This window comes from Protomyctophum parallelum (assembly GCF_964188405.1).
Source record: "Protomyctophum parallelum genome assembly, chromosome: 5".
In the NCBI taxonomy this organism is placed as follows: domain Eukaryota; kingdom Metazoa; phylum Chordata; class Actinopteri; order Myctophiformes; family Myctophidae; genus Protomyctophum; species Protomyctophum parallelum.
In genome coordinates, this window is record NC_139702.1 from 17,584,884 (window position 1) to 17,598,723 (window position 13,840).

The 13,840-nt window shown below is 43.8% G+C and overlaps 2 protein-coding genes across 2 annotated transcripts in view; one reads left to right on the top strand and one right to left on the bottom strand.

Annotated features, from left to right (window-relative positions):
• rps15a (ribosomal protein S15a) overlaps positions 1-13,840 on the bottom strand; it is a 619,775-nt gene that overhangs the window by 465,382 nt on the left and 140,553 nt on the right. The gene's annotated exons all lie outside the window — the stretch shown is intronic.
• Positions 1-13,840, top strand: part of LOC310858241 (xylosyltransferase 1-like) — a gene marked incomplete at its 3' end in the record, with an annotated part of 175,794 nt that overhangs the window by 133,610 nt on the left and 28,344 nt on the right. Inside the window, exon 10 of the mRNA XM_083764349.1 lies at positions 5,136-5,334. Coding sequence (XP_083620475.1) covers positions 5,136-5,334 — 199 coding nt within the window. The remainder of the gene's footprint in view (positions 1-5,135; positions 5,335-13,840) is intronic.

The following is a 13,840-nucleotide window of genomic DNA, read 5'->3' on the forward strand; positions in this document are numbered from 1 at the left end:
ACCCCGCTCACTCACTGTTTGAACTGTTGCCATCAGGCAGACGGTACAGAGTGATCAAGTCCAAGACCAACAGATTCAGTAACGGCTTCTATCCCACAGCGGTAGTTGCACTCAATGCTGCTAAAAAATGATCTGTTGCTGCGACACTTTTTAGTTTCTATTTATCTATTATCTATTTAAATTACCTTCTATTACTATTTATTATCTTAAGTACAATAAGGGTTTGTTGTGCGATAACAGCTGAAAATTACATGTTTGTGCATTAGTGCTGCTGGGGTTGTGCAATAACAAGAAGTCATGTGTGTTTTTGTTTTATCTTGTACAGTATGTTGTTTTGTGATATGATGCACTGATTGGTTGGCACTTTTAATTTCATTGTACACGTTGCAATGACAAATAAAGATCTATCTATCTATCGAGGAGAGGAGAGGAGAGGAGAGGAGAGGAGAGGAGAGGAGAGGAGAGGAGAGGAGAGGAGAGGAGAGGAGAGGAGAGGAGACTATTAATATATACTCTAAGGTTCAGAGTAGACTGAAATAGTGAAATATTGAGGGGTTAGCGGAGAAGAGATCCAGTAGAACTAAAAGGTGGGTTTGTTGTGCTGGCGTCGTGAGCTTGTAGATCTGGTTGTTTTCAGCATGCAACCGAGTCTAACATCTGCCATTACGACGCCATCAAAGGGCAGGCCCGCCAGCCCACAATATATATATTTTGTGGACAGAATCGGCAGTATATTTAGTCGACTAAAACTAGACCACCAAAACATTTCAGGTGACTAAAATATGAATTTCATTCAAAACAAAACTGTGACTGAAACTAAATGTGTAGCAAAAAAGTTGAATATTACCTTTGGCTTAGTGGTTAAGCTGTTGGATTTCCACCAGGGGTTCGATTCCTGGGGTGTTACACGTACAAAGAGTCCGACAGTCATTAGTTCTGACACCCTAAGCAGACGCCCCCCCCCCCCCCCCCCCCCCCCCCCCGCCCAACATCCACCCATGCGTGTATCTTAGAGTATATATGAATAGAGACGGCACCAGGTTTCTCCTCCCATCCAACTTGCATTAAGTTGTAGTTCTCCTCCCATCCAACTTGCATTAAGTTGTAGTTCTCCTCCCATCCAACTTGCATTAAGTTGTAGTTCTCCTTCCATCCAACTTGCATTAAGTTGTAGTTCTCCTTCCATCCACTTGCATTAAGTTGTAGTTCTCCTTCCATCCAACTTGCATTAAGTTGTAGTTCTCCTCCCATCCAACTTGCATTAAGTTGTAGTTCTCCTTCCATCCAACTTGCATTAAGTTGTAGTTCTCCTTCCATCCACTTGCATTAAGTTGTAGTTCTCCTTCCATCCACTTGCATTAAGTTGTAGTTCTCCTTCCATCCACTTGCATTAAGTTGTAGTTCTCCTTCCATCCACTTGCATTAAGTTGTAGTTCTCCTCGCATCCACTTGCATTAAGTTGTAGTTCTCCTTCCATCCACTTGCATTAAGTTGTAGTTCTCCTTCCATCCACTTGCATTAAGTTGCTCGAAAGCACATGAGGCGATTTCACTCCTCCTTCCGGGTAGGAACAGAGTGCATTCTGGGATGGATTGGACCCAAACACATGAACACGCTGTCGTTGACTATCATTGTGCCGTTTGTGCGCGTTCACGTATGAAACATTCGTTCACGTGTCATGGCCCCGATAACATGAACGTGCGCAATGATAGTCAACGGACCAGCGCTGGCTCGAGCTGCAATACCAAATTCGGCCACTATGTCCATTTGGCCTCAGGGTTTCGTCCGGGTGCCGTCTCTATTCATATATACAAAAAAACAACAACACTGATAAGAGGGGAGCAGGAGGGAGAGAGGGAGATGACTACACAGGGTGGAACAGATGGAGAGGACAGCTGTGTCACCATCTCCCTCTTCCCAGACGCTGTCTTCACGGCCCGAGGGCCAGACATCCTTCAGCGCACCGCAGCACACACACACACACACACACACACACACACACCGCACACAGACACACACCGCACACACACACCGCACACACACACACACCGCAGCACACACACACACCGCACACACACACCGCAGCACACACCGCACACACACACACCGCACACAGACACACACCGCACACACACACACCGCAGCACGCACACACACACACACACACCGCACACACACACACACACACACACACCGCACACACACACACACACCGCAGCACACACACACCGCACGCACACACACACACACCGCAGCACACACACACACCGCACACACACACACACACACACACCGCACACACACACACATACCGCATACACACACCACAGCACACACACACACCGCAGCACACACAAACAACAACACACACTTCTAACATGACTATAACACAGTGGTTCCCAAACCTTTCCATGTCAAGGACCCCCAAATTGACACTAATTAGACCGCGGACCCCCATTTGAAAGAATATGCCAGGGACCCCCCATAAGAGTAGATTTATTTATCCAGGGACCCCCCAGAAGAGTAGATTTATTTATCCAGGGACCCCCATAAGAGAAGATGTATTTATCCAGGGACCCCCCATAAGAGTAGATGTATTTATCCAGGGACCCCCCATAAGAGTAGATGTATTTATCCAGGGACCCCTCAGAAGAGTAGATGTATTTATCCAGGGACCCCCCATAAGAGTAGATGTATTTATCCAGGGACCCCCATAAGAGAAGATGTATTTATCCAGGGACCCCCCATAAGAGTAGATGTATTTATCCAGGGACCCCCCATAAGAGTAGATGTATTTATCCAGGGACCCCCCAGAAGAGTAGATTTATTTATCCAGGGACCCCCCATAAGAGTAGATGTATTTATCCAGGGACCCCCCATAAGAGAAGATGTATTTATCAAGGGACCCCCCAGAAGAGTAGATTTATTTATCCAGGGACCCCCCATAAGAGTAGATGTATTTATCCAGGGACCCCCATAAGAGTAGATGTATTTATCCAGGGACCCCCCATAAGAGTAGATTTATTTATCCAGGGACCCCCCATAAGAGAAGATGTATTTATCCAGGGACCCCCCAGAAGAGTAGATGTATTTATCCAGGGACCCCCATAAGAGAAGATGTATTTATCCAGGGACCCCCATAAGAAAAGATGTATTTATCCAGGGACCCCCCATAAGAGTAGATTTATTTATCCAGGGACCCCCCATAAGAGTAGATTTATTTATCCAGGGACCCCCCATAAGAGTAGATGTATTTATCCAGGGACCCCCCCAGAAGAGTAGATGTATTTATCCAGGGACCCCCCAGAAGAGTAGATGTATTTATCCAGGGACCCCCCAGAAGAGTAGATGTATTTATCCAGGGACCCCCCAGAAGAGTAGATGTATTTATCCAGGGACCCCCCAGAAGAGTAGATGTATTTATCCAGGGACCCCCCATAAGAGTAGATTTATTTATCCAGGGACCCCCCATTCTTTATTAGGAACAATCCCTTGAGATGAACCATCTCGTTTTCAATTCACAAAATACACTTCATACATAAAGACACTTTTTTACAAACAATTCAACCAGACAAAACAAAACAAGACAAAACAATACAATTCTTAGATAAACAAGAAACAAACAACAACAACAAAACCAAAAATAACAAAACAAAAACTGCAACAAAACAACATTTCACATAACATGGACATAACGTAGACATAACACATGGATCATTGTTTGACATGCATTAGTCTATACGGACCCCCCATTTAATGACATTTCTATCTCTGGGACCCCCAATTTATATTGTAAAATCAATATTATTTTAACTATTTGAGAGTCAGGTCCATTTGGTTCCATTTGTACACTCTCCGGCTATACAGTGTTTCCACTATTAATGTCACAAAGTAATTATTAAATACGTTATTTGTCATTTCTGACCAGTTGTAACCTTTGTGTACGAAGCCAAACAGAAATGTAATTTTGATTCATAATGTTCCAATTCAACAACAGAAACACAATTCAGTCGTCCATTCATTATTATCTGAGTGACAATTATTAATTGTCAGGTAAAATGTCACAATCGTGAAAGCCCTGCTAGGTGTGTTGCACTTGCAATGTAGATTGAGTATTTTGGGTGCATATTATACGACAACGAAGTCTCAACTCAACCCCCCTGCCAACACAGCACCCTGTTACTCAACCCCCCTGTTACTCAACCCCCCTGTTACTCAACCCCCCTGCAAATACAGCACCCTGTTACTCAACCCCCCTGTTACTCAACCCCCCTGTTACTCAACCCCCCTGTTACTCAACCCCCCTGCAAATACAGCACCCTGTTACTCAACCCCCCTGTTACTCAACCCCCCTGCCAATACAGCACCCTGTTACTCAACCCCCCTGTTACTCAACCCCCCTGCCAATACAGCACCCTGTTACTCAACCCCCCTGTTACTCAACCCCCCTGTTACTCAACCCCCCTGTTACTCAACCCCCCTACCAACACAGCGCCCTGTTGAGACAGTTTGTCTCAACAGTGTGAATGAGTCTTGTGTCTTGTCCGTGTTTAATGGGATGGAATGTTTGATGGGGGGGAGGGAGGCAGAACACAGCAATCAAACTAAAATGTTTGGTAAGACAGGTGTCTTTTAGGTGTGAACGAGGCCTTATCAGACCAATGTGGTCTCTCTCTCTCTCTCTCTCTCTCTCTCTGAACACCTATATCCAACCGACGCTCGCCTCCCTCGCTCGCCTCGCATGCAGTCACAGCTTCATAAGGTCATTGAATTAATGTCCGCCGTGTCGCAACAATCACGGAACACATCACCGCCACAAACCGCCAACCGCCACCAGAGTATAACCTTCAGCAGCGCGGCAGAGCGTCCATTAGCATCCGGAGTCACATTAGCATTCCCAGAGCCTGCAGTCTCGTCTCGTCTCCCATCCGGCCGCCCTGCATCGTCCTAGAGATCTAGATATTCCCCCGGCTAGCTCTCCTCTTACACGGTTGCCCTTTATAAAAAACAGCACAGCGTGGCAGGTCGCTACGTATCGGGTTTGCTAATGGACTTCTCTCTCTCTCTCTCTCTCTCTCTGTCTCTCTCTCTCTCTCTCTCTCTCTCTCTCTCTCTCTCTCTGAACGGGTTGCCAGGTATTTCCCCATGGGCCACCCGGTGTCCGTCCACCTCTACTTCCAGTCGGACCGCTTCCGGGGCTACCTGGTGAGGCACCATGCCACCAACCTGGCGACCAGCCGGCTGGAGACCCTGGAGACCTGGGTGTCTCCCCGGGCCAACTTCAAGGTCACGGCGCCCCCCGGAGGCACCTTCAGCCGCCTGCAGTACGCCGAGGTGAGTTGGCACACGCGCACGTACGCGCACACACACGCACACGCTGACTTTAACCCATTCTGACCTGAGATCAGATTCTAAAAAATGTCTGTTTGAAAATGACAGTTTTCTGAAAAAGCTATGTTTCTATGTCAGTCGTTCTTCGATTTTTTTTTGAATGTGTGTGTGTGTGAATGTGTGTGTGAATGTGTGTGTGAATGGGTGAGTGTATTTGCATGTGAAGCGCCTTGGATAAAGGCGCTATATAAATGCACCACTTACCAACGCAGTCAAGGACCCCCAATTTGACACTAATTATCCTGTGGACCCCCATTTGAAAAGATACGGCAGGGACCCCCAATAAGATAATTTTTGTACGGCTCTAGCAGTGATTCTCAACCCGTTTAATTTCAAGGGACCCCCAGTTTGACATGCATTAGTCTACGGACCCCCATTTAATGGAATTTCTTTCTCTGGGACCCCCAATTTATATAACTGTAACTGAGTGTACAAATGGAACCAAATGGACCCATTAGGGTCTTGGTTCCATTTGTAATGTAAGGGTCCATTTGGTTCCAAACTATCATTTAGCCTGGGGACCCCCTGGAACTCCCTCAAGGACCCCTGGGGGTCCTTTAACCCATTCTGACCTGAGATCAGATTCAAAAAAATGTCTTCTACATCCTGACAGTTTTCTGAAAAAGCTATGTTTCAATGTCAGTCGTTCTTAGATAAAAAAAAAAAAAGCAGACCTACAAGCTCGACCTTATATCGACCTTATATCCATCGCCATGGCGACCTTATATGCATCGCTATAGAGACCTTATATGCATCGCTATGGCGACCTTATATGCATCGCTATGGCGACCTTATATGCATCGCTATGGCGACCTTATATGCATCGCTATGGCGACCTTATATGCATCGCTATAGAGACCTTATATGCATCGCTATGGCGACCTTATATGCATCGCTATAGAGACCTTATATGCATCGCTATAGAGACCTTATATGCATCGCTATGGCGACCTTATATGCATCGCTATGGCGACCTTATATGCATCGCTATAGAGACCTTATATGCATCGCTATGGCGACCTTATATGCATCGCCATGGTGATCTTATATGCATCGCTATGGCGACCTTATATGCATCGCTATGGCGACCTTATATGCATCGCTATGGCGACCTTATATGCATCGCCATGGTGACCTTATATGCATCGCTATAGAGACCTTATATGCATCGCTATAGAGACCTTATATGCATCGCTATGGCGACCTTATATGCATCGCTATGGCGACCTTATATGCATCGCCATGGTGACCTTATATGCATCGCCATGGCGACCTTATATGCATCGCTATAGAGACCTTATATGCATCGCTATAGAGACCTTATATGCATCGCCATGGTGACCTTATATGCATCGCTATGGCGACCTTATATGCATCGCTATGGCGACCTTATATGCATCGCTATAGAGACCTTATATGCATCGCTATGGCGACCTTATATGCATCGCTATGGCGACCTTATATGCATCGCTATGGCGACCTTATATGCATCGCTATGGCGACCTTATATGCATCGCTATGGCGACCTTATATGCATCGCTATAGAGACCTTATATGCATCGCTATGGCGACCTTATATGCATCGCTATGGCGACCTTATATGCATCGCTATGGCGACCTTATATGCATCGCCATGGTGACCTTATATGCATCGCTATGGCGACCTTATATGCATCGCCATGGTGACCTTATATGCATCGCCATGGCGACCTTATATGCATCGCTATAGAGACCTTATATGCATCGCTATGGTGACCTTATATGCATCGCTATAGAGACCTTATATGCATCGCTATAGAGACCTTATATGCATCGCTATAGAGACCTTATATGCATCGCCATGGTGACCTTATATGCATCGCTATAGAGACCTTATATGCATCGCTATAGAGACCTTATATGCATCGCTATAGAGACCTTATATGCATCGCCATGGTGACCTTATATGCATCACAATGGTGACCTTATATGCATCGCCATGGCGACCTTATATGCATCGCCATGGTGACCTTATATGCATCGCTATAGAGACCTTATATGCATCGCTATGGTGACCTTATATGCATCGCCATGGTGACCTTATATGCATCGCTATGGCGACCTTATATGCATCGCTATGGCGACCTTATATGCATCGCTATGGCGACCTTATATGCATCGCTATGGCGACCTTATATGCATCGCTATGGTGACCTTATATGCATCGCCATGGCGACCTTATATGCATCGCTATAGAGACCTTATATGCATCGCTATAGAGACCTTATATGCATCGCTATAGAGACCTTATATGCATCGCTATGGTGACCTTATATGCATCGCTATAGAGACCTTATATGCATCGCTATGGCGACCTTATATGCATCGCTATGGCGACCTTATATGCATCGCTATGGCGACCTTATATGCATCGCTATGGCGACCTTATATGCATCGCTATGGTGACCTTATATGCATCGCTATGGCGACCTTATATGCATCGCTATATAACTTATATGCATCGCTATAGAGACCTTATATGCATCGCTATAGAGACCTTATATGCATCGCTATGGCGACCTTATATGCATCGCTATGGCGACCTTATATGCATCGCTATGGCGACCTTATATGCATCGCTATGGCGACCTTATATGCATCGCTATGGCGACCTTATATGCATCGCCATGGCGACCTTATATGCATCGCCATGGCGACCTTATATGCATCGCCATGGCGACCTTATATGCATCGCCATGGCGACCTTGCCGAGACTCGCTCATGTGACGAGACTTTTGGACAATTAAACGCGGGCCAGTAATGGCCTTGTTGTAAAATGTAAATTGATTGAATTCATCATCAGCGCCTTGCGTGGATGAGCTGAGCGCCGCGCGCGTGCGTGCGTGCGTGCGTGCGCGCGTGCGTGCGTGCGTGCGTGCGCTGCTTGTTTGTTGTCTCCCTAATGAGACTCCTTCTCACCTTCACACTGGAATGCTCTCCCTGATTGTCTTGTTATGTTAATCTGTGTTTCTGTTCAGCGCAGCCCCTCCCCCTCCCCTCTTTAGGGTACAATAGCCTGGCTTAACCCGTCCTGGGCGGGCCAGATCACACAACATTTCTTCTAAATCAACAGTTTTCTTCTGTCGGTGGTTTCATGCCCCAGAATTATTATTATGTAATTTCCCGCCGATCCCCATCTGTAAATATTTAGTTCCAGGGACCCCCCCCCCCCCTCCCCTCCCCCAGAAGCAAAGATTTGAGTTAAAAACGTTCGCTCTGAAAGAATAATATATTTCAAAAGATTTTGCTCCACATTTTCACGATTTTTGGAGAAAAAAAGAAAAAAGCAGATCTGCAAGCTCGTAGCGCGGCACTCGGTGCCGCGCTATAAGCTTGTAGATCTGCTATTTTCAATAGTTCTAAAGTATAAACATAATGTTGTTAAAACACCAACAGGGGTTCCCGTCCAGAATGGGTTAAGATGTGACAGAATTAGCCGTGAATGCAAAAACAACCGTTTTTTTTTTTCTCCTTTTTTCTGCAGTTTTTCCATGCTTTGCTTGTCCGTTCATATCCAGCCGAAAGAGGCTATTTATTGACACCAATTCATTCAATTGCAACAAAGATTGCAACAGAGTGCAACAAACCATGTGTACAACCCAGATTCGGCACAAACAAGGGACTAAATTATGTTCGCTCCTATATATGCCACCAAAATGTGGAACGCCCTACCAACAGTCATTAAGACATGTGAATCCCTTGACTCCTTCAAAACCTTTCCTCTCAAAGGGCACCTACGGACAGCTGCAATTCAAAACTGGCCCCCGTAAAATCTGAATTTACAACACTAAGCGCAGGAGACTTTGGAAAAAAAGCAATTATCCTGAATGCTGCCTAGACTAAAATGTCAGGAAGGGACTATAGTGGACAAGATATTCAGTTTTTGGAATAATTATACGTTAAACATGGTATAGAAGTGGATCCTATCCAGCTACTGCGGAGGTAGCCAGCATTAGGATCACGCTAGCCTCGATACCCAGACTTTCATTTCGTCTGCGCGAAAGATGAAAGCCTGGAAAAAGCCGTGGGCTGAACCAGTCTAAAAGTGGGAGTCAACCCTTCCGGGTGGGCGTCGCTCTAAATGATGTGACGTAGCGCTGCACTAGGGGGGAGAGGAGGGGCCGGGGGTGACGGACAGATCGATGAGATCCAATCAGGGTGCGCGCATTTCTGAGGCGCGACCCGCCCCTCTAGACCAGAAATGTCTCTGCTTAGGTCAGGCTAGGATCACGCTGACTAACGCCGCTAAAATCATCAGCTGCCCAAAACATTAACAGGTAGGCAGGCAGGCTACAGTACTGTACAGTAGGCCTACTGTACTGTACTGTAGGCCTACAGTACAGTACTGTAGGCTCGACTGGCCCCCCGTGCCATATCAGAAGTGGGTCCACCTTTTTTCACATCAATACCATATTTATTTCCATGAGAAGATTTTGAACATTCAAAATAAGTTATAGTTATAAGTCTTATAGGGGATGTTTGAGATGCACCACACTTTAATCTTTATTTCAATGGATGTGCCTCATTTCTCTCTCTCTCTCTCTCTCTCTCTCTCTCTCTCTCTCTCTCTCTCTCTCTCGTGAGTGAGTCATTCAGCCTTAATCTCAAAGTGCTGCAGGATTCAGAGTAATGTGGCAGCCTACAGACAGACAGACAGACAGACAGACAGACAGGGTTACCACCTTCCTCTCTTCCTCTTTGAATCTTTATTTAAACCCTTAAGACCTGAGAACAGATTCTACGCAAAAATCTTCTAATAAATCCAGTGGTGCTTTTTCATGTCAAAGACCCCTAAAAATATGTGACCCCCTTCGCAACATACATTTGAACATTTGTTCAAGCAAAAAAATATGTATATTCAAAGATTTGCACCATGGTTTTCATGATTTTGCGAAAATAGCAGTTGCTATTTTTCAATAGCTAAAGTATTAAATAAGAGTTGATGTGATTATTAAACGCTGAAGTGACACAGATGCGTTTCCAGGTCTTAATGCGTTAACACGCGTCCATCCATCTTAGCCCAAATAGTCACCAAGGTATAGTTTTAACCCATTTAGACCTGAGAACGATTCTACAAATGCCTTCTAAATCCTGACAGTTTTCTGAACACCCTATGTCAGTCGTTCTCAAAGGACTCCCAAAAATATAATTATGTAATTGGCCGCCGACCCCCCATCTGAAAATATGTTGTTCCTGCAGTGACACCCCCGGAAGCAAAGATTTGAGTTAAAAACGTTCTGCTCTGAAAGAATATATATTCAAAGGTTTGTGCCACACAGACCTATACAAGCTCGTATAGCGAGCTTGTATATCTGCTAGTGTAACATAATGCTTTAACCCTCTAAGACCCGCATTCATTTCTACTTGCAAAAAATAGATTTCAACCTTACTACTACTTTGTACTACTAGGACTAAGACTAAAAAATATGTTACAAAAAATACAGTTTGATGAAACATTTATAATAATTATATAATAATTATATAATAATATAATGAATTAATAATTTACATTTGGGGGATATCTTTCACAATAATGAATAAAACATGTTCTAGACATTCTAATGATCACAACAAAACATATATTACAATTATTGTACCTACTTTTATTAGGGTTAAAGGTCAAAAGTCTTAGGTTAAAAAATGTTCAAAATCCAGACATTTTTAATTTGTGTGAATTTCAGCCTCTGTGGGGGGTATTTATATGCAAATATCATGACCAATGGCATTGCAATGGCATTGCAATGAACATCACTGATGACGTTTAGGTGATTTTCTTTTATTTTTAGTAATTCATTAAAATAAAATTGTTGCTAAAAAGCAACGCTGGGTCTTAGAGGGTTAAAACACGAAAAAAGGGAGTTCCGCCCAGAATAGGTTAAACCTTGCCACCCCCCGAGGGAGTTCGTCCTTCTCCGGTATGCTTTATGCTGCAGTGACTGAAAGAAACACCTGTGTTTGATTTTCTGGGCAAAAAAACAAAATGTGCCACTAATAAGCCTCTGAACAAGAAGCCCCCCCCGGTCCCCAGGGGTCCCTTCAAACCTTTACGGGTTTTTAATCAGGCCCAGATGTAGGCTGGCTGGCTGGCTGTAGGGGGCCTGGGGGGCATATAGCCGGCCTGCTTGGCTGCCTGATCAAATTGACCTGTCTCTGTTTTATGGAGAGGTGTCAGACGCTCATGGGCGCCAGTTGGAGACAGTGAAGTTGGGGAGAGAGAGGGGGTCTGTGCTGCGCTGCTGGGTCAGCATTAACCCATTTTGTGGCCTGGAACCCCTTTTGGGGTTAGCATTATGCTATGCTTTAGTAGCTATTGAAAAATAGCAGATCTACAAGCTCATAGCTCATATCTGCTATTTTTTGAAAAGTCGTGAAAATGTGGTGCAAATCTTTGAATATGTATTCTTTCAGAGCGAACATTTTTAACTAAAATATTAGCTTCTGGGGGTCCCTCCCTGGAACTACATATTTTGAGATGGGGGGTCCGTGGCCCAATAGAGATAATTCTGGGGGTCCTTGACATGAAAAAGGTTGAGCACCACTGACACAGAAACATGTTTTTTTTTTCCAGAAAATAATTAGGATTTTGAAGCCTTTTTTTTTTAATCAACCTCAGTCCAAAATGGGTTAAGGGGAAGAAATGGGTATAGTTTGTAATGATGTAAGAAGTTTTTTTTGTTTTTTATTATAGTCGACTAAATCTACAGTCGATTTAGTCGACTGAAATGTATTTTGGTGGGCCTTGATGCTGTCCTAATGGCTGATTTTACACTCGTTGAAAATAGCCGATCTACAAGCTCACAACTTGTAGAACGACTATTTAGTGTGGTTGCCCCAAAAGGGGCAACCAGACTCTAGTAATTGTAACACTTTATTATTATTATTAATTAGTGTGGTTGCCTGAAGGCAACCATACTATTGTTTTTGTGACCTTTTATTCTTCTTATTATTATAGATAAACTTTATTTTGTCGCGTTATACCTCCCACAGTTTTTGTCGCACACACTCGAGCCATATGTCAAAACGACGGGCTACATCGGGAATCGTGTGCTCGTATTTTGCTAAGACATTTGTTGAATAGTTTAATTTATATGAATTAATTAGTGCATTAAATTTCCCCATAGACATGAATGGGAAAATGCAAAAACTCACTTTCAAGTATTTTTTCCTCTGAGACCATAAGGGCTATACTTACAAGACTTGGAGGAGAGATTCATAATAATTACTAAAATTAATTACCTTAGAACTATATCGGTCGGCCTCATGGTGGCGCTATAACAGCCAACTTTACCTTTTGGGGTATAACTCTTGAACCGTAGGTCGTAAAATAAAAAATATTTTTTCCCTGGATTCCTTGGGTCATGACACATCTCCCCATATAGGCCACGCCCATTTGCGTCTAGATAGATTTCCCGCCATTTTGAATTTTGTTCAAAACACACTTTTTGCTCCTCCTCCTACAGATTTTGACCAAATCTCACAAAAATCAGTACACATGATCTCGGGACCTATCCCATTAAAACAGCAGAGACAGAATTTAGATATTCTGTATCGTTCTGCCGTAATCGTCTTCCAAAGTTAGTGGGAGGGGCCTATTTTACAAAAAACGCCACAATTCACGCACGGAATGTCCGATCCATCCCAAATCTGAATCAGATGTCGAGGGTGGCTTAATCAACGCAGAGACGAAAGCGATTCCATTTTCGACGGGTGCGATGTGGGCAACCACACTTTGCAATTTCCCAGAATTGCCTCTTTCTAGTTTTATTATTATTCCACAGTAGTCTTTTTTTTGTCGCTTTATACCTCCCACACTGTACGCTGTACGCACTTGAGCCATATGTCAAATTGACCGGAAAAATCGGGAATCGTGTGCTTGTATTTTGTTAAGAGAAATGTTGTATAGTTTAATTGATATGAATTTAAGACTCTAGTAATTGTAACACTTTATTATTATTATTAATTTTATTATTATTCCACAGTAGTCTTTTTTTTGTCGCTTTATACCTCCCACACTGTACGCTGTACGCACTTGAGCCATATGTCAAATTGACCGGAAAAATCGGGAATCGTGTGCTTGTATTTTGTTAAGAGAAATGTTGTATAGTTTAATTGATATGAATTTATTAGTGAATTAAATTTCCCCATTGACATGAATGGGAAAAGGCAAAAAATCACATTCAAGTATTTTTTCCTCGGAGACTGTAATCACTATAGTTACAAAACTTTTAGGGATATTTCTTAATTATCACTAAAATTAATTAAAATTATAATTTTATAGGTCGGCCTCATGGTGGCGCTATAACAGCCCACTTTACCTTTTGGCTTATAACTCTTGAACCGTAGGTCGTAAAATCAAAATATTTTTTTCCCTGGATTCCTTGGGTCATGACGCATCTCCCCATATAGGCCA